The 27,116-nt window shown below is 37.7% G+C and overlaps 1 protein-coding gene across 7 annotated transcripts; it reads right to left on the reverse strand.

The window, feature by feature from the left end:
- Positions 1-26,828, reverse strand: usp2a (ubiquitin specific peptidase 2a). Of its 7 annotated transcripts, none has more exons than XM_067365839.1 (14): positions 26,654-26,828; positions 23,831-23,918; positions 17,960-18,659; positions 6,355-6,405; positions 5,353-5,476; positions 5,139-5,250; positions 3,924-4,034; positions 3,767-3,831; positions 3,471-3,574; positions 3,300-3,380; positions 3,134-3,212; positions 2,831-2,938; positions 2,253-2,373; positions 5-1,327 (listed from the first exon to the last, which is right to left on the reverse strand). In XM_067365839.1, the coding sequence occupies exons 3-14, from the start codon at positions 18,611-18,613 to the stop codon at positions 1,252-1,254; spliced, it is 1,686 nt and encodes a 561-aa protein (XP_067221940.1). In that variant the 5' UTR covers positions 18,614-18,659; positions 23,831-23,918; positions 26,654-26,828; the 3' UTR covers positions 5-1,251. The 7 variants fall into 7 exon arrangements, with proteins under 7 accessions (XP_067221943.1, XP_067221940.1, XP_067221938.1 ...); XM_067365837.1 differs by lacking the exon at positions 26,654-26,828 and adding an exon at positions 24,266-24,374; XM_067365840.1 differs by lacking the exon at positions 26,654-26,828 and adding an exon at positions 24,192-24,240.
- Positions 26,829-27,116: the final 288 nt, after the last annotated feature.

Consider the following 27,116-nt stretch of genomic DNA (forward strand, 5'->3'; position numbering starts at 1 on the left):
TTCCAAAGATGAACAAAGGTCTTATGAGGGAACGACATGAGGGTGAGTAATTTTATTTTTCGTGCGAATTAACCCTTTAAACTTTATGTCCCAAATCTCAAATAAAAGTTCCCATAATAATACTCAATAGAAAATAAACCCTTTTCATTCATTTCATAAGACAGCTGCATGGTCACATGAATTAAAAAGCAAAGACAAAACACAAACTCATGAGAGGATTGTAACATTTCATTCTTCTAAAATTTATACATACATACATATATATATATATATATTTATACTTTGACTGCCACAGTGTGACTCGTATCACATTATTTCCTGACCTGTAAGCATAAATAGATGCTGTTCTCTTACCTGTTAAATTAACTGACAACAGTAATGGGTCATTTTCAGCACCACTGTATATAGTACATTCTCTATATTGCATCATTTATAAAAATATACAGATTTTCTTTTGCAAAACATTCTTTCCATGTTGTTCAAATGGCATGAGATCAAGGATCCATATACTGTCAGCATCATTTCTCCTCCCATCCTCTTATCCTTCCGACCACATTTCCATTCACAGCATTTCAAAGATCAGTAGCAGCCACACTGAATAAAAGTCACGGCACACGCCGTTCTCTCACCACCGCAGACTTTCACAACAAACTCCCGTGACTCCTTCAGGAAGTTGAGAAGAAAGAGAGAGTGGAGGAGAGAACAAAGCATACACAGAAAAGATGATGGGTGGGGGTGAACAGAAGAGGTGATGAAAAGAACAGGGTATACTGGAACAGTGCACTTTTGCAACTCCTCAGCAGCCCACTAGGGGGCGTCTCAATCCGGTTTATGTCCCAGGTTAACAGGGTGGACAAATACTTAAAAAAAAAAAAAAAAGCATGAAGAAAATCCAAAAAACAAAGATCAAGTAAAACAAAGTTTTTAATATCGAGGCGTTGTTGATGAAGAGGAAGGCGCGTCGGGATGAGAGTTTGGTTGCAGTGCATAGAGAGACGTCTGAGTCGGAGCCACTTGGGTTATTGCCTGACGAAGAGCCGCCCTGACACTCGCACACAAACACACAGAGGCGTGAGGGCCTCTTTAACACAGTGGTGGAGTGTGAAAGGGCATTGTGAGCACTTCTCCCGATGGCCAGCAGAGAGCAATGTTCATTCTGCATTATGGGCCAGAGGAAGCAGCATTGTGTGTAATGTGTCTTCAGCCCAAGGGGCTTGAGTCCTGCACTTTATCTCTGTGCACAGTCTGTCCTCAGAGTCCAGCTCGCTCGTAGAACAACACATAGGCGTCACTACTGCGAACTTGGCTGGTTGACATTGGCGTGACTCTGGAAGAAGAAATTGACATATTTTGTTGACAATCAATTTTTTATTGAAAATCTGCGATTCAAAATCTAATTTTTAACCATATAAAACCTACTCTATTATATACGACATGCAAATTTCCAAGGCCTCTAAACTATGAACATAAGCAAAACTTTTATGAAAAACCTGTCGTACACAATCTACTAGTATAAAATATAAATCTACACATGTCCACCTTCAGGTTGTGATACACGATATTTATTAGGGATATGCGCAACAACTAATTTCATAAACGTTTAAATTTAAATTTTGCAACCAACTAGTCTAAACCCCCCAGTCTGTCTACGTGATCCATTTGAATTAAACTACTTAATCTATGAACAGCTAAATCCCATACTGAATGCCCCTAAAACAGGTCAGATAAATATGATAGCCTATTCTAAACAAATTTCTTCAAATAAAAGTTAATCCACAATAGTTAATCATAATTTAACTATGAGATCTTATGAGATCATATTTTATTAACAATAAACTATAGTGAATAAACTGCAATAATGAATGAAATGTTCAAGGTGTCTGAATATATATATATATATAAACTGAATTTGTGAGTTCAAGGTTTTTATTTCTTCAAATACAATTTTGTATTACATTTTAGTATTAAAATGGCCAAATATCAGCCAATTTTTCAGCCTGGCCAATACAATAGAAAGAAGATGTGCGTGTGTGAGATTAGCAGCACTGAAGGAAGCACTTTTTAAGGAAGAGTGAGTGGGAGGGAGGTGAAGGAACAGGAGCGAGGAAAATAATAGCAGCTAGAAGGTGGAATGGAGCTCTGCTGACATGCTAACCATGAGGTTATATACCTTTGGGAAATCTACCTGGTGGTACTCTACACAGTTATGCAACAGGATAAGAAAGAGCAGGAGGTGAAAGTAAAGAAAGTACCTGGAGTCGTTATATGTGTACCATTCCCCGTTTTCAGGATTGCAACAGTACGCTGTGTAGTGGCCTCCCATAGTCGTGCCTGAGTGATTGGACACTGCATACAAGTTATACACGGCACTACCTGAAACAGGAAGAAGATTAAGACAGTCAGGGTGGAATTAAACACCAGATACAGTTTACTGTGTAACCAAAATTCTAATAATCTCTAGAAAAATATATAAATACTGCATTATAATTATAAATCTAGCAGGACTCTTCCAGATTCAAAGGTTTGCATTTTCAGGCCCCCAAAACGCTGTTGTCATGTAAATGAACAGCCAAAATGCATAAAAAAAGTTGAAAATGGTGTCCTGTAAACAGCCCCTAAATGACTAGATTTCCGGCATACTTCAACAGAGAGTCACTGGAAGACCCAGTTATGGCATTTTAACTAAAAAATTACAAGATCCAATTTTTTATTCAAACATATGCATGGATAAATTGTTCAAAATAAGATCTATACAGAATTTAAACAGAATTTTCATGTCATGCCAAGTGTCGCTGCACATTCACTCTAGGACTGAAGTGTCTTCACTCACTGCTTCTGTCAGAGGCGAACTCCCTGAGGTCCAGATCTTTCATGGGGAAGTTGACAAAAGTAGACAGTTTGCTGGTTCTGATGCGAGCTTCTGAGAAGCGCTTCAGATCTGAACAAGTGAAGCAGTTAAGGAGAACAGACTGTACACTGTTAATCTCAGAGAGACCTGTCACTGAACGCTTCAATCAGCACATTCCTGCACACACAAACACACCCTGACCTTCTCTGTGATTACTGTCAACAAACACACAGACGACATCCCAGTGACATCACAACGAGATCAGATTGCATTAGAAAAGGATACGAAGAACTAGTATTTTAGGAAACTTCTGAACTGTAAATTTCTTTGTACATCGTCTCCTGGCTTTGCATCTGTAACATGTCTGGATGAAAAGATGGAACAATTAGATGCTTCGATATATATCCATTTCCACATTATTAAAATGATAGGAATGAATGAAATTAATTACCGGCTTCTCGTCCCCATCCAGCACGTCTTCTTTAGTAAAGAGCCTCATGCAGTCCATAAGGCTCACCTCTCCATAGCCCTTCTGGGCAGAGGAACACCATTAGCACCCACTAATTTCTCCAAAGTGTGCATTATAAATCCTGAATGTGCATGTACACTTCAATGAACTGACCTTGGAGATAGGTAAGGAAAGATCCCAGAAGGGATCGAACACAGTAGAACAATAGCCACATTCACTGCAGGTCAAAGAGCTCTTCAGCTGGCCTACGAACAGATCTGAGGACAGACAGAGACACGGCAGAATTGTGCTTAGTAATGGAGCACAACGATAACCCAAAGCTGTTTGATCTGTGTGTAGTGCAGTGTTGTTATTGTTAACTAAAACTATGAAAATTACTTTTGTTAATCAAAATAATACTGAAATAAAACTAAATATACATATTAGATAAAATAATAGCGTGCACTCACCTACAATTTTGCTGTCTTCTCTCTCTAAGTACTTAGCCCACATCTTTTTCCCTTTTTCCTCATCACTAAAGAAAATTAACAAGACATATAAATTACAAAATAGTGCTCACAACATGCCATTCTGGACTACCCACACTCGTACAGAGAGTACACTTACGACAAGTGATCAAAGTCTTCTATGTTTCCCCGAGGCCGAACAGTGACCCTGTTCACTTCATTGTGCAGGCCGTCTAGCAGGAAACGTAGAAACTCCTGAGCATCCTGTTGACTGGAAAGATTACATAAACATCTAAATACATTACAGAACCACAGCCAGCTATTGATAAACATAAATAAACTGAACTACATCACATTAATAAGATATTACATTGTTACTGATAATCAGGTAATTATATTCATGTTATGGCCAATAACCTGATAAATATTCAATATTAAAATTAATTAAATTTCTGTCATTAATTACTCACATCCGTAAGACCTTCATTCATCTTCCGAACACAAATTAAGATATTTTTGATGAAATCAGAGAAGCTTTTTTTATCCACCATAAAAAAGCAATGTAACTACCACATTCAAGGTCCAGAAAAGTAGTAAAGACATTGTTAAAATAGTCAACGTGACTACAGTGGTTCAACCTTAATGTTATGAAGCGACAAGGATACTTTTTGTGCGCAAAAACAAAACAAAAATGACGACTTTATTCAACAATTTCGTCTCTCCCGTCAGTCTCCTATGCTGTTTACATTGTAATAGACACAGCATCACACGCATCCATCTTGCTGCTCACGTGAACAGCGTCGGACAATACTGAGCCGGCGTAACCTGGAAGCCTGCACTGTCTATAAAACGTAAACAGCGTAGAAGACTGAAGATGAAATTGTTGAATAAAGTCGTTTTTTTTTTTTTGGCGCACAATAAGTATTCTCGTTGCTTCATAACATTAAGGTTGAACCACTGTAGGCACATGGACTATTTTAATTATGTCTTTACTACTTTTCGGACCTTGAATGTGGTAATTATTTTGCTTTATATGAGGGACAAAAAAAACTCACGTATTTCATCAAATCTTAATTTAGATTAGGAACAAAGACCTTACGGGTGTGGAACGATATGAGGGTGAGTAATTAATGGCAGAATTTTCATTTTTGGGTGAACTACCCCTTTAAATGCATGAATTGAGTTAATTGAGGCACTACCAAATTACAATGTACAGTATGAAAAGCAGATAAAATAAATCGGCAGATAACCAATATAGTATTTATCGTAGTATTTTACATTTTCTGAAAAAGAACAAAAAAGAAAGTAAAAATGTGAGTGGTGCTGGTCTGTTTCCACTTTGAGCAGAATAAGATGTATGTAACATGAGACTTACTTGTAGCCTACAAATCTGGGGGCGTATCTCTGAATCTGTGTTTTGAACTCAGAGGGGCTGACGGCTTCACTGCTTGAAGAAGTCCACATTGTCTGGATCAGCTTGGCAAACTCTGTATTCATGACAAAGAGAGGCTTTCAGTAAGGTTTCAGTAAGAAGAAAGCACTGACCGCTGTGAGACCGGCAGGAACCGTGTTGTGCCGAGCACACTCACCTTCCATTAGAGCAGTGTTTGTGCGGCTGTTGTTGTTGAGGTCTCGGCGGTGGGAGTTGTGAAGACAGTAGTCTCGCAGGCTCTGTGTGTTGCTAAGACACTGGAGGATGGAGTTCATAAAACACTAACGAGAGAAAGAGACAAAGGAGGAAAAAATATTCATATTGGGCTGGTTATCGATTAAACAAATGAATTACAAGACATACTAATTATTTAATCAAATTGATTTATTTTTAAAAGCCCCCAAATTAAGCACTAAATAGACAAAGTGGCATTAGGCATGATAAAACATGTAATATTTTTAATTAAATTAGTTTTTGACATAATTGACTATTTATTATACATTTTAGGCATAAAAATATTTACCAAAATGACAGTACATGCTCACTAAGCAGAAATCAGAAAAAGCAAAGGTAGCTACAAAACAAGTGACACATAGTCTAGAGTTTCATAGCAGCAGCAGACTTGACTGCAATGTGCAATGGTTTATTTTTGGACTGTACACATACTGTTGCTTGGCAAAAGCAAGTTAAGTGAGTGCGAGAGCGAAGATACATCATGAAAAATAATCTCGCCGATTGGAAATAGACAGAGGAATGTGAAAGCGATATGAAAATATTTCTGCTTCTTGCCGTTTAGTTTAAAAGTTTTTATCTATTTCTAGCATGTTGGACGTGTCGTATGCGACATATATATACGATATAAAAAGAAAACAAGTGTGAATAAGGACATTGGTCAACACTGTAGATCTTACACTCTTTAATCGAGATATTTTGAATTGATTTGCCGGTGTGTGTGAACAGAGGAATTGTAGTTATCACATTCTAAAGGTGAAGCGTGCCATTTCTGCATCACAAGCAGCTTCAACACGTCTCCCACTGTTGGACAAACAGGTAGTCCAGCTCAAAAGTCATGCCACTGGTTGAGCCAAAAGTCCCACAGAATACAAATCCATACTTCACCTTTAAGAACAGTCAATACATCCCATTAAAAAACACTTACCGTATTTCCCAGATTACGAAGCCCCACCAGGCCTTGGGCACTCTTTGAGTTCTGAAAAACAGAGAGGAGACAGAACATTAGCACAGGTTATAGGCTAGATGTCAGCAGTTACACATTTAAAGTAAGCTGTAAAATGCACTGAAACATTATTCTCTTTTGGTTTGGTCAAAATTAGTCAACATTTTGCCATTGTGTAATGCACTAAGCATTATTCATACAGAAGTCACTATCAAACCTTTCTTTTGGTCAATGTTGCGACTTAAATATGAGCGAAATCTCAGTGGAGAAATTGTTCGCCCTTGTGCAAAACGGCTGATCGCGTTGATTCCTATTAAAATGACTGGATTATGAAAGCAACGTTAAATGTGACTGCACCTTAAGTCAAGTCTCTCAATTGTTCCAGGAAATGGAGATCCATGTTTCCATATTATATGTTTTGGTAGAGGTGCTAGAGTGCTAAAGTGGACCGACCAGTAATCTGACACTATGTTGTTTTCTGTCGTGCCAATGCACGGGAGGGGAAATATGATCCGCCCTGTGCAGGAACTCTGACGAACTTACTCGGTGCTGGCCAGGATGTTCACACTGACCACATTTGTCCTGGCCACTGAGGGAACAGCAGTCAATATTTGGGGAACAAACAGTTTATATATCACACCAGTAATGTTTAACAAACTCATTAACTGGGTATTATCTAAATCCACGCTTCCATGGAAAATGCTTGTTGAACACCCATTTCACAGGAATAGGCTCACCAGCTCACTTGTCCTACTCTGTTGAGTAATATAAGCACTGCCAAAAATAGCATCCTTTCACACGGGATGTCTGCTCATTGGCCGATTTGTCATTGTCACGGCAACACTGATCACGACAGCCATCTCTGATGGCCACATCTTCTCACAGGATTTTTACAAACATCTGCAAATATCAACGTCCAACCTTATACTATAATAAAACTGAGAAGTCTATAATATGAACCTCAAATGGGGAACACAAGTCCTGTTGCATGTCAAGTAGGTTTATTTTAGGGAGTGGTGATTCACTGTAAAGTAGACATCCTCTGCTGTGTTTAATGAGATGATGCTGTTGTTGCTGCCAAAGAGCTTGTGGTTGTTTCTCAGTATAGTGGTGCAGCTAATAACCTTCTCGTAAGTTTACAACATGTGAAAGGTGCTCAAAATTCCTGGAGAAACTTGTTAAAAGAACACCAGCCCAAATGATATGAGAGTCATAATGAAAGTCTCTATTGAAATTGCTCCAGCAAGGCTAAGCTGTCAACACTGGGTGAGGAACTTTAATGCATTAGTTGCAGTTTTATTATTTCAATGTCTAATGAAGCATTAGAACATAATTACTTGATATGGGTTTCTGCCTTAAATGTTGTGGATACAGAGTGATTTTAGATGTCAAATCCTCCTCTATAACACTCTTTTTCTCCATTTCTCTGGTGGCCGGAGACTGTGGAAGTGGGTCACGGTGTTCTGTTCACCGTACTCCCCATTACAGAGGTGAGGGAAGACTAATCCTGCTTTTATAACAGCTCGCTGTGAAAGGAAAATGTGGAGCAAAAGCCCAGATAAAACTTCCAGACTGACTGCCTTCAGACATCAGCATACACTGACCCACATAAATATTAGTTCAAGTGCTCTGGTTTAAAGATGAACCCGTCAGGTACTGTTTAGAGTTTATACCGTCTTTGTTTTATGTCAACTTTGTCTCACTCCCAGCCTAAGAATTCCACACATCTCCCAGCTGTTTGCTGGCTGAGGTTTTCCTTTAAACACTTTTAAAAAAAAAAAAAAATGTTTTTAACTCTGACAATGTTCAAAGACCTGAATTTCCTCAAACTTATACTCCTTTGCCATAATTTGTCAACCACAGTAAGGGACAGAATCTGCATGACTTTAAGACGTGTGTGTAATATGGGTGGGAGCACTGGGTTCTGTCCCATGTACTGGGGCTATGTCTAGGTGTTATACTGGTACTAAACACTCCATCTAGACAGTCCTGTTTCAACAAATAAAGATAAAGGCCCCGCTGGTACACCATGTCCTTTACAATCACAATTGCATGTCATACACTGCCAGGTCAAAAAGGGGTGACCAAGGAAAGTGACTTACAAAAGGTGCATGAAGACAATCACGTGTACAATCATGTTTCTCATATCAAGATAATCATGTTTGTTCTATTGTGCCTGTTTAATAAGGCTTTACAAAAAGTCAGTTCAATCATTGCAGGTGTAGAAGGAGAAAAAAAAGCTTTCATTTAAAAGACGCATTTTTATTGTATAACATTTAGGCACCAAATATATGGCTCCTTTAATATATAAGTGTCCTGATGAATATTAAAGCACATTCCGTGAGGCTGAAACTAATCGCGAGGCAGATAATGGAGGCTGAGCGGCAAAGCCGGTAGTATGCCAGGCTGGTCCTGACCTCTGTAGCACGGGGTTAGACTGAGAGCACGGCCGGATGCAGGAGTGAGCTCTAATGGGATTTCTGCTCATTACGTAACAATGAGCGGCCATTCTGAACTGCATCATGCGTCATACATCAGCTGAATGCAGGCTGATGCTGATTTGCATTGTGCTGTTGCTTCACTTCAATGAAATAATGGTGTGTGTGCTTTTTGTCACACTCAATGTAAGGTATTATAGCAGCAATAATTGATTCATCAATTTATCCCAAAGTGGCATGCCAGCATAAATATAACAGCATTCGGTGGTTAAAATAAGTAAATGCACTGCAACAGCAAATGCAAGAAAGATTAATTTACCATTATACAAGCTTTGACCTGTCACATTACAATGACTTAGAGCTTACTGACATGGTGAGTGCAATATTAATGACATCACATCATGAACTACTTTTTAAGGCTTATTCAATGGGCCTCAATAAACCTCATTCATGCGTTATTAATCTATTTTATGTAACTAATGCATATTTTTATTGCTAGTAATCTGATGACTACTACTTTTCCCACTAGTTCCACACTGGGGAGGTCTATTTTCGTTTTACAAATACCAATTGAGTGGACTAGTATGTTAGCTTCCTGTAACTGAGAAATAAGCACTAGTACCTAATGAATAGATACTCAACCTGGAATAAGTACCAATTCACGCTAGTAAGAAACTCAGACAGTATTCAATGACAAAAATGTGCGATATGTTACAATAGAATTGTTACTGGTATGTTATGAACAAGTAGTAGTGAAAATAATAAATGGGCCTAATAATAAATATAAAAATAGATACAGCTGTGTTTAAAGGAATACATGTTAAAACTGCTTGCCACAATACACCTAAGAAGCGTGTATTCATACCTTGGCGTGATTAATCAGAAGCCCAACGAATGTAGAGACCAGCATGGAGCCGGACAAAGAGTTTTTCCTCCGCATGTCCTGTCTTAGAAGTGGGAACGCAGTCGCAGGTGGCTCCTCCGGTATTGTAACTGTGTATGAATGTCGCATGATGGGCATTATCAAATCCTTCTGTGGTGTATAAACACCAATTTTAAGAAATATTCCAGTGTCCTTTTTTAATCAAGTCATTCAGGTAAGCAACTTGATCAGGAAACGACCTCTACAGCGGTGCGAGGCAGCATTGGGGACGAATAAAAAGCAACGCGCGCTGACCAACACACTACAATTAAAGCACTTTTCACAATACAGAAAGCAAAGAAAGTTGTTCCCGAATGTAAAGAACAATTCCTTCACGTGTGTCAAAGTAGACGAGTTCTCAAAGACAACAGACGGCAGTGAGTTGAAGCTGTCAGATTGCAGGCTGGAGGCTGAAGCCAGCGCGCGGGTCCATTTCTTTTCACTAGTGCCAGTCCCGCCCACACGAGCTCCGCGCACGAGCTTGATGAGCGAATACGACGTCACCGAGGGCAGCGGGTTAAACACGCCACAATGACAGAGATTTACAATAATCATGTGGTCGTCAAGGACCTATTACTCATTTTAAATGTACCACTTTCAAACAACCTTTCACGGCTCTAAAAACGGAACACTCTAAATCAGTGTCAACATTCCTTACATCGAAAAGACACCTCAGGCAGAGTGCGCAGTTTGGTGGTGGGGCTCTGAATTACCCTCCTCATTTAAAGCTAACACGACTTCAAAAAGTTCATATTCTCTTTACATATAAACATATACGTTTCATCAAGATTTTCAAATGTTTTTTGTAACAAGCAAGCATACATTAAAGGAATAGTTCACCCAAAAAATTAAATTCTGTCATCTATTTACTCACGCTCAAGTTGTTCCAAACATTTGGTAGCACTTTATTTTACAGTCCTGTTCCCCATGTACATACTATGTACTTATTATAGTAATTGCAATAACTGGGAAATAACTAGGTACTAACCCTAAACCTACCCCTAAACCTAACCTTAAAGGGTTAGTTCACCCAAAAATTATGTTATTAATGACTCACCCTCATGTTATTCCAAACCCGTAAGACCTTCGTTCATCTTCGGAACACAGTTTAAGATATTTTAGATTTAGTCAGAGAGCTTTCTGTCCCTCCATTGAAAATGTATGTACGGTAGACTGTCCATGTCCAGAAAGGTAATAAAAACATCATCAAAGTAGTCCATGTGACATCAGTGGGTTAGTCAGAAGTTTTTGAAGCATCGAAAATACATTTTGGTCCAAAAATAACAAAAACTACAACATTATTCAGCATTGTATTCTCTTCAAAAACTTCTAACTAACCCACTGATGTCACATGGACTACTTTGATGATGTTTTTATTACCTTTCTGGACATGGACAGTCTACCGTACATACATTTTCAATAGAGGGACAGAAAGCTCTCGGACTAAATCTAAAATATCTTAAACTGTGTTCCGAAGATGAACGGAGGTCTTACGGGTTTGGAATAACATGAGGGTGAGTCATTAATGACATAATTTTCATTTTTGGGTGAACTAAACCTTTAACCCATGTAGCTACCTTATATTACCCAGTACTTTCTGCGGTAAGTACACAGTAAGTACACTTAAATGCATGTACTGCAAAATAAAGTAAAATAAAAAATCAATTTTTTCTGTTCTTTTCTTCTCCTGAACACAAAAGAAGATATTTTGAAGAATATGGGAAATCCATAGTATGAGGGAAAAACATACTGGTTACTGATATTTGTGTTCAGCAGAAGAAAGAAATTCATACAGGTTTGGAACAACTTGAGGGTGAGTAAATGATGGCAGAATTTTCATTTTGGGTGAATTATCCCTTTAAGTAGCAGCTTGTCAAAAGATGTTCATAAACAACAGGAATGGCGCATGCCTGAGAAAGTAACCATTGCAACAGTAGGTTGCTTGAACACGTTTAACATTAGTATCAATGACATTGACAATATCAATACTGTCATTATTTATTCATCAGCTAAGTTTGTGATAGATGAGTTTTACTTGTAGATTTAACTTTGTATAAGATGAACCTCAGATTTGCCATTCACTATCACTTTAAACTGTCATACAACTTTACCAATAAGACATGCAAATTAAAAAACAAATAGCTGTAAATATACATATAATGTTATGCCCAGCTACATGAAAAGAGAGGGGGGAAATGAGAAAAAAAGGCTGGTTATTTGCTACATTCTCAATCTGAGGACACATAATCAGATTTAAAACAGAACAACTACCAACAATGGTGAGAGCAACAAAAAGTGGGACAATATGTCTAATCTTTTGGGCTTGGCTCCATACTCAACTCAGCTCAGCGGTCGCCCTCACTAAAGTACTAAAGAGAAGCATTAAACTTTGCCTGTAAAAGTGGCAGAGAAATTGGAACAGGGCAATGAAACACACTAAACCCCAAAATAGAACACCAGACTGAGGCTATTATGCTTATACGATGGCAGGTCAAATGTCATCAGCTGCAACCCAGATACAGTGAAAACGCTTTAACCACACATAATGTAACATGAAAGTTACCTAAATGAGAACAAAGTCACTTTTGAAGGCCACAATCTACATGCATCTCGCAGCCCTTTTGGACAAACTGTCATCATTTTAGTTAGTAAGATATTGCAGTTGCATGTCATGAAGACTTTGTATTACAATTAGTTAGTTTAGTGCGATTAATCGTAATTAATTTTTCCTTCCAAACCCAAACTTAACATCCAAAACAGCCGAATAAGTGTGTGTTGTAAAATGCAGTCTACCGTTGCTAAACTGCAGGACGTGCTTGATATTAAACAGTGTTATTAAAAGGACATTAAGCCATGAAAGAGATACTGTTCCCCAGGTGGCTTCCTGTGCGTGTGCTCCGAGAAGGGGTGGAACACGCATAAGCAAAGTATACTGTGGGCTTCGGATTCGTGCCTAAACGGTCAAATAGCCGACACACAAAAATACTGAAATGCAGTTTAGCGAGTATCCTTATAAACACAGTCGGTTATGTCTTTAGTGAATGTAAACTGTTGAGAAAGGAAAGGCATGTGTAGTATATTGGATCCGTGCAGCTCTTAAAGTGACAGCAGCTGAATAAACCTGCTGCAGTCTGTCATAAATTTTAATCACATTAAAGGACAAAGAAAAATTCACTCGCTGTTCTTGAATGAATAACTTTTGTTGTAATGAGGATTAGTATGTTTAATGTATACAGCAGTGCGATTTTACACTTGATTACTATATTCAGTTTCTGTTGTAGGCCATTACTTATCTGAATACCACTGTTAGTACATCTTCCTGAAAACCTAATGCACTGTTTATTTAATTAGTATTTTTGTTCTGTTGTATTTATTTGTCGGTTTTGTTTGTTATTCTTTTCTTTGTTCTTATTGTATTGCTTTTGAGGACCTTTTACTTACATTAGTTAAAGGGTTAGTTCACTTAAAAATGAAATTTATGTCATTTATTACTCACCCTCATGTCATTCCAAACCCCTAAGACCTTTGTTCATCTTTGGAACACAAATTAAGATATTTTTGATTAAATCCGAGAGGTTTCTGAACCACACATTGGCAGCAACGACATTGCACCTTTCAAGGCCCAGAAAGAACTAACCCTTTAAAGGTGCTAAAGAGGATGTTTTGTTTTATACATTTTTGCAATATTACTTTAAACTGTCTTTACTAACTGATAAAAGACTATTTATTAGGTGCACTGAAAGGAATAATATTAATATACATCATCTGTGCACGAGGTAGGGCCTTAAAAACATCAGCCAATCATTTACGCGATCATCGCGTAAATGATTGGCCCTCTGGCTTGTCAATCACTGCCATTATGTTCCTTGTGAGAGACGTGCGCGGATTGGCCCTCTGGCTTGTCAATCACTGCCGTGACGTTCCTTGTGAGAGACGAGCACGGCTGCGCGCTCCAGTAACTTTCCACACTCCACAGGCGCCGCATGCAATGTTTTTCTCAGGAGACAGGAATAACAACTGCAGATTATGAGTTACCTGCGGTGAGTCTGAGATAATGAATCCACTAACACGATACAGCGAATGCTGGTGGTAAACACTCTTGTTCCAATACTCGTGCACAAGTTTTGGGAGGCGTTCCCTCGAAATGAGCTGTGAAGGAGGGGGGTTGTTCTTTTGCATGCGCTCATTTCAAAAACTCAGTAACAGTCTTTGGTTTCTCAGTCGACGAAAAGATCCTCTTTAGCACCTTTAACCTAGTATTAGTTTTTGCTGAAGTATCGATAATTGTGAAATCTAAAATTCTAAAATTACACATATCATGAAATAAGACTTTGATTATATCACCCACCAGTAATAATCATGATTTCAATATTGACCAAAATAATCGTGATTATGATTTCTGCCATAATCGAGCAGCAGTCTAGTTAAGCGCTATGTCGTTTAGTGAATCTAGTTTTTATGACGCAGAAATGTTTTTCTTTATGACTGTCTTAATCATGCTATATTTCACTGAAGCTGATTTAATAGTAAGGAAAACTGTAGAATGCTGAGCGTGTTCATCTGTGTTTATATAGAAACAGGAAGTTAGCTGACTTGCTTCTGGAGTGTCATTTCAGAGAGGTAGAAGGATCACTCTATCCCTTCCAGTCTTATGACTAAGTCTATGTACACAACAAAGAGCAAATGAAAACATTTCCTCGACACGCCACATAACACAACAAGGGTGAAAAGGTAAAGGCAACAGGAAGGATTAATGCATTTCTTGAAATGTGTAATTAGACACTTTGAATGAGTGCCAGAGATCCACCTTGGCTTTCAGCCAAAACACTTGATGTGCATCAGGGCACCACTAAAGTTTAATTTAATACAAACTGCTGAAATGTGTGAAGACCACCCTTTAAAATAGCAGTTGACTTGCTATAAACAGCAGCACAAATTTTGGATGCTCTCATGATAAAAGAGGACATGTGGTGATTAAAAATTAGTGAGTGAAATTCAATTCCACAGCGAGTAAACCTCAAACCTCAGCTGCCACATCCACACATATTTTCTAAACACAAGACACTTTGTACTCAGAAGGACAATTCAGTCTTCACTCGGTTTCCTCTTTAAGGGCCTCATGTGTAGAGAATAAGAAGTTCTGATTTCTCAGCGGTCTCCGAGTTATACGGCTGCTGCTGCCAATAACCTAGTGCCAAATAGGGGGCAAAAAAGGAGTTTGAGCCTCATCAAAGCAGATGTGAAATGTTTTCAGGACATAATAAGCTTAAAAAAAGAGGTTACTTAATATTGTGGCTCAGCCTACATACTAACAGACCTGTTATATAAAAAATCTTGGCACAATGAGTAAGTAGTAGAAAACGTGACAGGAAATGTTTACTCCTGAGCTTAAGAAGTAAAAAGTGTCTCTGTTTGAGACAGACTGGCATCATCAATAAAACCACTGAATGGAAAGAAACAGACTGTGGCGGGGGAAACTTTGTTAATACTGGCCCAGCCATGCAAAGACTCAGTAACACTAACCTACCATCGGCTGGGAAACCACAAGATAGTTTAGTAGTACTCAGAGACGGGGCCAATTGTAAACCCGATGCAGCCAGTGTTCTTCCTCATAATGATAAAACTGATTTGGTCAGCAAAAATACTTTGGATAAACTAGGATAAGTACATGGACATATTAGGCCAGAAAAAAGTCCCTGTAAGCCTATTGTGCATACTTGCATTAATGTGATGGTTACAAATGTCAGTACTCAAGAGGCTGATAGAATTACCTTCAGATGTCTGTGCCAGCCCACTACACATTGTTACAATGATAATAATAAACCTAAATAAACAATACGTTAACAGCTTTACTAACTTTAACCATGCCACAAGTTCAGGGTTGTGCATTAGTCAGAACTGAATTAAGAATGCCTTTTTATTTTAACAGTATATTCAAAAATTTGATTACTAAATAAGAATCTTGAATTTGATCTCAACAGGAACTAGGATTGAAATTCAAACTTTAATTTAAGGAAGTAGAAATTAAATCAACTGAAGTTCAAATTCATATAGTGCAAATTTTATCAAGAAAGTGTGTATATATATATATATATACACATAAAGACAGTTTCCACTAATGCTCCTTATAGCACCTCTTGTGGCAACACTGGGAATGCAGTGAAAGCCTTTTTATCCTATATCCTATAGTACAAGAAAGCAAAAAAAACTAATACTTTCCTCCATTTCAACTGTAATAAATCAATAATGGTCTGCTTAGTGATAGTCTGACTGTCTTGAAGCATTGAAAGAATTATAGAGCATATCCTCTAATTCTTGCATTAGTCCACAAATAGCCTGGAGTAACAAGGCATAAATGACCTGGATATCTGAAGCATTAGTGCAGCAATTAAATCAAGTTGACAAAAGCACTCAGACTTGCACTTGTTGAGCTGATTAGTTTCTGAAACTCATGTGTAAACTAATGCAGTCTAGACTAATCATTTTAAAGTCAGACAGACCTTACTGCTCAGCGGTCCTCATTTAGCCTGGACTCCCTTGTTGAGAATTAGCTAAATTAATGACATAAACAGCAATTCATTTAAAAGAATAGCCACAGACTGTATTCCACAGCGCCTTATTTAGCATGGCATAATGACATGACATTTCAATTCAATCTCAATCTTTAGAAGCTCTATTAATCTAGCAGGGTTCTATAAATTTAGCAGCATAGGTTATGTTCAGAATAACATACTATATTTACCTTATTCTGTGCAAGTATGCTCTCTAATTTGTACTGTTTATTTTTAAAGCAAACAGTAGTATGCTGCACTGTTGTCACATGACCTGCTAAATAGTATTATTTTGCACTTTTAAAGGGGTCCTTGATTATGATTTCACTTTTTAAACTTTAGTGTGTAATGTTGCTGTTTAAGCATGAACAACATCTGCAAAGTTGCGATGCTCAAAGTTCAATGCAAAGGGAAGATTTCTTCTTTTACAGAAATTGCTTTTTAATGACTACAACAAATGGCTGGTAGGGACTATAATGAGATTCTTCCTGGGTTAGTGACATCACAAACCCCAAAATTTATATTAATCCTGCCCCCGGAAACACGCAACAAAGGGGGCAAGGCCAGTTTGGGCAGTTTTAGAGAAGAAGAAGAGTTGTTGTAGTAGAGTGCTGTTGCCATGCCGTTATTTTATGCTGGACTGCTTCACAAACGAGGGTCAATTCAATGCTGGATTTGCACAAAAGATTAACATGCTAGTCGATGAGTTGAATCAACTCCACAGCAACTACACAAATTTATCCACTAACTGTTCAGAAACGTCCAGTTGCATTCTAAAAGTTGTAACTTCTTACTAAGTCTCTCCATCAGTGTCCGACTCCGGTTTGAACAATGTAAGGCTGAACACCATTATTGACAATACACATTTTGGCTGCGTGAGATTCTCCAACTTTGTTGTTATTGAGCAACCAAAGCGCAAGCTGTTAAAGCTCCGCCCTCTTCTGGAAAGCGGCCGGGAACAGCAGCTCATTTGCATTTAAAGGGAAACACACAAAAACAAGTGTTTTTGCTCACACCCAAATAGGGTCAAATTTGACAAGCTATAATAAATGATCTGTGGGGTAATTTGAGCTGAAACTTCACAGACACATTCTGGGGACACAAAAGACTCATTACATCTTTTAAAAGGGGCATTATAGGTCCCCTTTAATTAATTTTTGAGTAGAAATGTCTCATGTCAAGAATTAGATGTTGAAAATCACAGATGAAATTCTTTTTGGTTAATTTGTCACACAGAAATGAAAGGCCAAGTAGAGCATGTTGCATCATAATAGGGCTACACGATTTGGGGGAAAAAATCTGAAAACATTGTAAACAATTAAAAAAGCTTTGCTGTGCTTGTTTGTAGGGCTTAACAATTTTGACCAAAGCACAGTTAACACACTAAACACTAGTAGTAAGAGTTTTATGGTAATATACTATTCCAAATATATGTGACCACATCAATCATTTGCAGCTTCCGAAGATGTGTTCACTTATATCACAAGAGACATTTGAAACACAGCTGTTTTAGTTTTGAAGCCTTTCAGCACAAACTCTCTGAGAGGAAGGGCTCTTGTGGGACACTTGAAAAAGGAGCGCAATGTAAATTTGAGGATCGGAGAAAAACACAAGCCTAACATAAGTATGTTATGGAAATAGATAGGTACTTTTAGGTAATTTTACCATGCTCTTACCTCTCTGACTGGTGAAGTGGAACGACAGCTGGAGGAGAATCGGCTGCTGCTGCTCTTCAGGCCGCTTCCGCCAAGACCCTCCTGCGTGGAGCTCCGTGATAGGCTGTAGCTGGAGCGAGTGCTGCTGTAGGAGTCAGATGCGTCAGTGCCTCGGCTCCGGTAGGACTGCTTCAGGCCACTGCCGCTGGAGGTCTCGCTCAGGCCCAGAGCTGACAGATCATGCGTCAAATCGCTCTGACTCACTGACTTCCTGCGACTGAGGGAGATGCTGGAGGACACGGGTGAGGTGGAGAGGTAGCTGGTGGTGGCCGGAGAGTAGCTGTAGCTGCTGTATCCCGAGCCTCCATTAAGGCCCGAGCCATAGCCCTTTGCCGGGGTGCGGCTCAGGCTCTCGCTGCGCCGGCCGGCTAGCAAATCTGTGCGAGGGATAGGCCGACCCCGGTCTGGCTCGGACGATGAGCTGTAGTTGCGGGAGCGGCTGGCGCTTGAGCTCAGGTAGCTGGAGGAAGAGAAGCCTGAGGAGGAGCTCTTATAGGGCAGCTTGTCCCTCTCGTAGGAGCCCAGTGATGGGGTCAGGGAGGAGCCATATGAGCTGTAGTGACTGGTATAAGAAGAGCCGGCATAGCGCTTCGCCGTAGAGGAGACACGAGACATGCTGGGAGCTCAGCCGGAGTTGAAGAGATTTCTGGCTGCATGGACTCTGTGAACAAAATGAGAACCATAATAAGAAAATGTGTGGCTTTTTCAGCAAAATTACAGACCAATACAGATAAACCCATCATTATTTTCATGTTAAATTTGGCTTGAATTAAAAAATTCACCCTATCTATTTTCTGAATACATGTTACCTTTTCTGAATATATGTTACCATTGTGAACTATTCACCCATGCATACGTTTCATTATTTTAGACCTCGTAATTTTTTATCATTCATCTAATAAACAAGTAAATACACTAAAAACTACAATCAATTGTTTTAAATTGTTTTGAATTTGGAATGTACTGTATGAAAAATAATTATTAATTTAGAGATTTGCTATTACATCAAGAGTGTTGTTAAAGATTAACTTTAACTGAGCATTAAAGACTACTCAAAGATAATCTAAATGTAAAAATAGGGGAAATTAGCATGCACAATTTAAAATCCAATACCAGCTGATACTGATAAACAACAACAAAAAAAACTCTAATATCAGCTGAAAATGGCACAGATATTTTGTGCATTCATATCTGCCATGTTTAAATAAAAGTTATTTTTATGGGCTTTTGTCGAAGTGGCACCATCTGACATCTACGCTGACTGACGAGACATTAATCACATACAACAAGCTCCAAAATTGTTCAAAAACCCTTTGAACAAACTTTCAGTGACTGTTTCATTACGTGTGTACTTCAGCCTTAGGGGAAGAGCGATCTCTCTTCAGTTGGGCAATTTTAGTCAAAAATGGTAGGATATAAACACTACTTGTTATGAATTTTGAATGACTCTGTGTCATGTCCTGAGGTCTCTTGTGTTCTGTGCGCTTGATCCTGAAAACATATTCAATGAATAGCAGCATGTGACTCTTGTCTAAACACAACACACACTGTGAGGGGTGCATATTACACAACCTACGGGGCATCTCTGCTAGCACAGGACCCTGAATGAAGCTGCGGAACAAAATGTGCCATTGTTTTTATAGAGGCCTGGTTTGGTGCTACAGCCCGAGTGGAGCACTGAGGACCCCGCAGTTTGAATGAAACGAGAGCTCCCAGGGTTTGTGTTAAAGGGATATTTCACCCAAAAATGAAAATTCATCAAAATATAATTCTTTTGTGTTCAGCGGAAAAAAGAAATTCATACATATTTGGAACAACTCGAGGGTGAGTAAATGATAGTATTTTCATTTCTGGGCGAACTATCCCTTTAAAGTGGCACAGTTTGTTCTTGTGGAGAGACGGGGTCCTGTTCACAAGGCAGTGCAGCGTCTGAATAAATAAAAGTATCTGGTGTTGTTGGTCCGTGTTAGGTTCAGTGAGATGGCTCTTATTTCTTTAATCTGTCTCTGTGCTCTCTCTCTCTCTCTCTGAGTACAGCGTTCACAGACGCATCAATAATTCAACACGTAGATCTGGGGTAGGCAGCACACTGGAGGCAGTCCAAAGCACATGGCAGACCGACGCTAACATGCTTTCACCAGACGAGAACTCTTAAGACAGTTTTCCGCTGCTTTCACATTGTGTTCCCTCTCTATGCCCACAAGAACAATAGCCACAAGAACCCTACCAAATGATAATGAGCAACCACCTTTATATTCAAACCGCTACACTAATACCACAAAAAAAGAGTCTAAAAACAGATAGAAGACCTTTAGTTTTTGTGTGTCGAGATTGTTACAAAACAACAGGAAAAAAGTTTAATCCAAAGGCATCTTCTTCACAGGTTTCAGGGATTAAACTTGAAAGTCCATACAACACAACATCAGGGTGATTGGAACTATGATAGTTTTGTGAAAACCATTTTACATATTTTTTTTAGGACTTTGTGATGAACATATTCAATTATAAATATAAATGTTTAACCTTAACTGTCACTCGCATTTTTAGGGAACAGACCCCAACTTAAATTATTTTAAATCTTGAATACTTTTGAGCACAGACTTAAGTTTGGTCTCCTTATAAAGAAAAATATGAAACTGAAATAAAAAATATTTACTGAAGTTGTAGTTTAGGAAAATGTAAAAATATGATTTCTTATAATTTATATAAAATATATATTTTACAAAACTGTTTTACTTTAAAAACTGCAAGAAAATCAAAGCCAAAATCTAAAATATAATCAAGTTGTGTTTCAAAATTTTTTTAGGTTGATATCTCAAAAATTGAGCTTTCAGTAAGAATTTGTTTGGGCACAACGCCAAACTTTTCTAGATACCATCCAGGCTCCATTGGTGACCACATAAGGACTCTTCCATTTCCATATAGCCTACACTGTAAAAAATGAATGTGATTTTAATGGTAAAATATTGTAAAAATGCTATGGAAAAAATTGTAAATAGGTTAACAGTAAGTTCCTGTATTATATACAGGGAAAAACTGTAAAACCAATTTTCACAGTAAAATGCTGTAAATTTTACGATTTTTTTTTTATTAGTTAAAAAGACAAAATCAATGTGTAATTTACAGTCAAAATCTGTAAACTGATGTTGCCACAATTCCCTGTGTGACACTCCACATTTGAAAGTATTTTGTTTAAATAATCATGTTTCTTAATAGTTTTTTGTTATCAGTTATGTTCAATAGGGTTTTATGTTCCATCTTCTGTTGTTTAATGAATGTTTATTGCATTATTTAAGTATTGTGGTTTACCATGATGGTGTTTTGCGTTTGCGTGAATGACTGTTTGCACCTTCTTTATAGTAGTAAATACTTCAGCTAGTGGAAAAGCTACTTGTGATGAGCTCTGATTCTTAATGTGGCTTTCTCTTTTACCACCTGCATTATTATGGTTGTTGTCAGTATATGTTAAAGGTACAAAACAGATTTTAGTAGTAGTGTGCATTGTTGAATTTATTGGTTTACATTCAGATTTTCTTAAATTACAGTTTTATACAGTAAAATTTACAGTTTGTTATGTAAATGTGTTTACAGTTTTTCTGTATTTTTCACAAAATTATTCTGGCAACCACAGCTGCCAAAATTATTTTGTAAAAACTTTTTGTTTTTGTTTTTTTTACAGTGTATGTTTGAGTGACGTGAAACATTTATTTCCATAATGTTCATACAATTTATGAAACTGACATCCTATTCAGAAGTAGTATGGGCAGAACAGCAGTATTTTGTTCGAATTCAACAAATAACACATAAAAGAAATGCAAAAGAACAAGATGTTTCATTTTCATTGCTATTTCCAAATAAATGTGTGAACATTCCTTATGAGTCTAAAAATATTGTTGTTGCAAATTAAAAAATTACTGTTCCTCTGTCATTTGTCTTGAAAATCAGAAACTACAAATATTAAAACTACAATTTGTACTATATATAAGTGATATATAGTAAATTATTTTAGGTTTAGACCAAGATATTATTGTTTTAAGTATATAATGGCAAGTGTTCCGGGACAGTGACTATATTTAGTTCAATCATAGAAGCTGGCTCAGTTGCCTGTCATCATCTTCTGTGAGAAATATTTACAATGAAAAATTAATAAAGAAACTTTCATAATAAAGAAACATAATAAAGAAATTAAACAATATTTTTAATCCGGTTGTTAAGTCTGACGTCACGCAGCAGCGCTTCCGAGTCCTAACGCTCTATCTCATACCACAAGAAAACAACAAATGGTGCTAATATACATACACGATGTGGTGTGATACTACAAAAAATATATAATTACAACCTTTATCTCCATATCAAAATTCCTGATGGCCAGACAATGATTCATCTTTTATAAATCATTAAAATATTAATATCTGTGACGCTGTGAGCACGGAGACTGTTGTGTAGACTGTAAGTATTTAAAATGTTTAACTTTTTTAAATGATTGATGTTTAATATGAATAAATAGCGCTCATTAACGGACTTAACAAGCGGATAGAATAAGTTTGGACTATAGGCTTTTTTTTTTGTGTGTGTGTGTATGTAGTATTACAATACAAACATTTCCCAAAGACCATTGGTTCAGCATGAAGGAAGTCAAGTCCAGTGTGAAATAGAGGTTTAGTCAGTGGTCAGTGACTAAGCTGTGGGAGTGTCATGTGACAGGTGGGGAATTGTCAGCCATGATGCCTGACAGACATCCGCACTTGCATTCATGCTGATATATGTGCTGTCATTACACGCACACCACCATTGCTCCTTAACATTCACGTTTAACACGTCACATTACCTACTTTTAGCTCTTCCACATTTGGAAAGCTATGAAAGTCACCTCAGAGTAAAAAAATAAAAAGGTAATTGTCACTTTATTTCTATTAATTGTGACATAATATTCTACAATTTGACTTTAAATGTAAACATTAGTCTCAGAATTACCTGTTTTATTTTTTACTCTGAGGTAGAAACATCCCTAGTATCATATGTACATGGTCTCCAGGAAGCCCTCCGTATTATTGCACCAAAACACTATGCCATTCAAAAAAATGACTTCAGTGACAGTAAGTAACTCATAAACTCATGCAGGTGTTTTTGTTAGCAACACAAACAATATGCTGAAAACTTGAGGAGGCAAAGTCTTGGGTACAGCTATATTTACCCTGAAATGTGAGCAGATAAGAGCTCAGTGGCCAAACTGACGCCTCAGCCCTCATCACCCCAAACCACTCCCCTATCTGACCAAAGGCAATTGCCTCTCAACAACACTCAGTCTGCCAAACCAAACTCAAAATCTACCTTTTATATCTGCAGCTATCGAGTCATAAAACAGGACTTTACACACATCAAACATCCACAGGTCTAGCATGGGTTTTCAAAGCTTATTCATTCTGTAAAAGAAAACATTAGACTACAAATTTAAAGACATCATTCTAGGTTTTTAAATCATTTACAGTCAGCGAAGACAACCTGACTATTGAATGTGGAACACAGATTTTATAACGGACTGACATTAGGGCCACTGTCTATGAAAACGAGACAATGACAACATGGGGATTAACGTGTAAACTAAAATTAGGTAAACTAAAAAAAGGTGTATAGACATACAAAACAGCTTTGGTGTTTTTCAATTTCAAATGGATGAACCCAATAACTTGCACTAGATTAACACACCCTAAAAATCTCCAGAGACAAACTGCAACCCTGAATGTTGTTTTTAAGTGTCACGGCTCTCTTTCGGTATCATGTGTGCAGAGTGCGCTCCGCTAGCAGGTGGGTGTTAGGTTCAGGGGTACCTACTGTAAGTAGAGCCGTTCTTGGTTCTAGCGGACGGAAAAACAGAGGTGGTGGTTCATTATTCCTTACATACACTGTTCACTGCTCAAACCTAAAAAGACAACAAAAAACACAGAGGAGAGTTTAGGAATATTTGGCCAAGACAAGATTAATACACAAGAAATATAAAAGCATATATATGTTCATATATTTTCTATAAATGAGAGCCTCTTTTAAAACTAAGTTAACTAACATTCAGTATTTCCAGCCATCAGTTTAAATGCCAGACTTCCATTACAATCCAGATCCTGGTTAGGCTGAACGGTTAACAATAGAGAACATAATAAATGATGATTGAGAATGTCATGCGCTCTCCCCCACAGACCTCATAGCACTGGATACCAGTCTAAACAGCTTAAAGTTAAAGAAAAGAGCGAGTAAATTTGAGAAGAGGCTCACCGGTAGCATTTTCCATGGACAGTGTGTTGCTTAAAAGGCTGTAGCCCCAGAGTGAGAGGACCAGGGAGGGATTGCATGAGCACAGTGATCCAGAATGCTAGAGATCATATTACTGAGCTGGTAAATATAGCAATTGCCTATGACCTCGGTGGGTCATTCAACACTCCTGCATTCCAATTTGTACTTAAAGGAATCACATTAAGACTTTTTATGGGCAGGATTGGTTTTACAGTATTATTATTATAATTATATATAGTTAAATGCACTTATATAAACATATTCAATAATTTTATGATTTTTTTAAATAATTACTTTAATAATAATTAAAATATTTTATAATAATGTTTATATCTATATAAAAAATTAAATATAACATTTTATATTAAAATAATTAAATGTTTTTGTTTATACTTATTTTTATATTGTATTTATATAGTTATACTAAATTAAAAATGCTAGATCTTAAATTATTGTCATACTTAAATTAGGTATAGCACTGGGAAACAGGTAGGCTAATATGACAGTTCTTTTCAACTCAAAATGTCTATGGCTTGTTTAACTGGGCTTTATACCTCAAAAATAGAGTAACAGACATGGCAAAGGTCAAGAAAAGCCTGTCAGGATAAATATGGGAATGTAAGATTTAAGTAATGATGGAAGAGTTTAATAGTTCAGTAATTATGGGAGATTGTAACCTTTAAAAGTAACCACCAACACCCATGACTTACTGTAACACTACTAACCATACATACAAACCATACTTAGGTTTGATATCTTATGTAACTCAACAAGATTATCATTTAGGCTACCTGTAAGTTTTAAGAAAAATACTGTTGAAATTGTGGCTTTGAACAAGTCTGACATGGAGTTTAATGGGGGAGACTGGAGTAATGAGCTGTAACACCATCAGTTTAAAGGGTTAATTTACCCCAAAATGAAAATAATGTAATTTATTACTCACCCTCATGTCGTTCTACACCCATAAAACCTTGTTCATCTTCGGAACACAAATTAAGATATTTTTTGATGAAATCCAATGGCTCAGTGAGGCCTCCATAGACAGCAATGCCATTGTAACCCTCAAGATCCATAAAGGTAGTAAAAACAGAGTTCAGTGGTTCTACCTCAATATTATAAAGCGACGATGAGAATACTTTTTGTGCGCCAAACAAACAAAATAGTGACTTTTCAACAATATAGTGATGGGCCGATTTCAAAACACTGCTTCGGAGCTTTATGAATTGATTCAGTGATTCGGATCTCCAATCAAACGGCTAAACTGCTGAAATCACATGACTTTGGTGCTCCGAATCACTGATCCGATTCGTAAAGCTCTGAAGCAGTGTTTTGAAATCGGCCCATCACTATATTGTTGAAAAGTCGTTATTTTGTTTTTTTGGCGCACAAAAAGTATTCTCATCATCGCTTTATAATATTAAGGTAGAACCACTGAACTCACATGAACTGATGTATGTGTTTTAGTACCTTTATGGATCTTGAGAGTTTCAATGGCATTGCTGGCTATGGAGGCCTCACTGAGCCGTCGGATGTCATCAAAAATATCTTAATTTGTGTTCCGAAGATGAATGAAGGTCTTACGGGTGTAGAAGACATAAGGGTGAGTCATAAATTACATTTTGTTTCATTTTTGGGTGAACTAACCCTTTAACCTCCATATCTGTGAGAAAAATATTAAGGATTTATAAATCTCATAATTGTGGCAAATGTCAGCATATTTATTATCCTTTTTGTTTAATCTTATTAAACAATCCTATGTTTTATATTTTTACTACTCCCGGTTGTGTGTTAGTTGCATATGCTGTAACTAATTATACATGACACTAATTTACACAGTTTATTAATAAGTTGTAGATTTATAAACAAATTTAATTAGAAGCAGACAAATGAGGGAAAATCAAGATTTAAGAATATGTTACACGCTTCCCAGTCTCTCGTACTAGAGCAGCGTGTCACGTGATGGAGTGCGCGCTGATGGCTGCAGTGTACAGCGTTACATCACTAAACTTCACCAAGTAACGTTACTAGATAAAAGAAAGCACGAAAACATGAGCACTTTGAATAAATATCAAGTGTCTATTTATATTTGCTTAAAAAGAAGAGAGAGACTGCACCCGACTGACATACAATTACACGATACTTAACGCTTATCACATTTATCGAACACAAAAAGGCTTTCCATTCATATGAATGCATTAAATCTGCGGGACTGGAGAAATAAAGACCCAACTCGAGATTTATTCGCAGCACAACTCGCCGGCCGATGTTATGTAATTAGTGAAACGTCTGGAAGCTTCCAAATCGGACCAGTAAATTAGTGGGAACGGCAAAGCAAGAATGTGCAGTGCGAGCATTCATAGCATTACTCACCGGAGTGAGCGAGACCATCCTCCTCTCCTCTCCCCTACCCGCTCCTTTAAGGGAGAGCCCACCGTAAGTGAGCCCTCCACGCAAGCCACTTTAAACTCTTCCAGCCGATACACGATAGTTCGCTGATGGTCTTCAAGACAGTACAAATAATAACGGAGACATTTTGGTTGTTTCTATCCTTGTAACATTCCAAGCTCTTGACTTCTAGTAAAAAAAAAACGGTCTTTCACTTCAACGGTGACGTTGGCGAGCTTTTCTTTCAGCTGATTGGTTGGTCTGCTCTCAAACGTCAACTCGATGCCACCGCCCACACGGTCACCATGGCGACGGGAATAAACACTTTTGAGATCAGTAGTAGTGCTTGACGATGTTGTTATAAGCCTGTATGACTTTCTTTTTCCCGCGGAACGCAAAAGATGATGTTAGGCAGAATGATATACACAGAATATTTAGTCTATTTACA

This window comes from Chanodichthys erythropterus, chromosome 17, assembly GCF_024489055.1.
Source record: "Chanodichthys erythropterus isolate Z2021 chromosome 17, ASM2448905v1, whole genome shotgun sequence".
Classification (NCBI taxonomy): domain Eukaryota; kingdom Metazoa; phylum Chordata; class Actinopteri; order Cypriniformes; family Xenocyprididae; genus Chanodichthys; species Chanodichthys erythropterus.

Excerpts from the sequence above, each read along its gene's own strand:
- usp2a (XM_067365839.1), bottom strand. The coding sequence starts at position 18,613 with ATGTCTCGTGTCTCCTCTACGGCGAAGCGCTATGCCGGCTCTTCTTAT. Across the intron at positions 6,406-17,959 it reads CCACTTCACCAGTCAGAGAG|AACTCAAAGAGTGCCCAAGG; the intron begins GTAAGAGCATGG and ends TCTGTTTTTCAG. Across the intron at positions 1,328-2,252 it reads TACACATATAACGACTCCAG|AGTCACGCCAATGTCAACCA; the intron begins GTACTTTCTTTA and ends TTCTTCTTCCAG.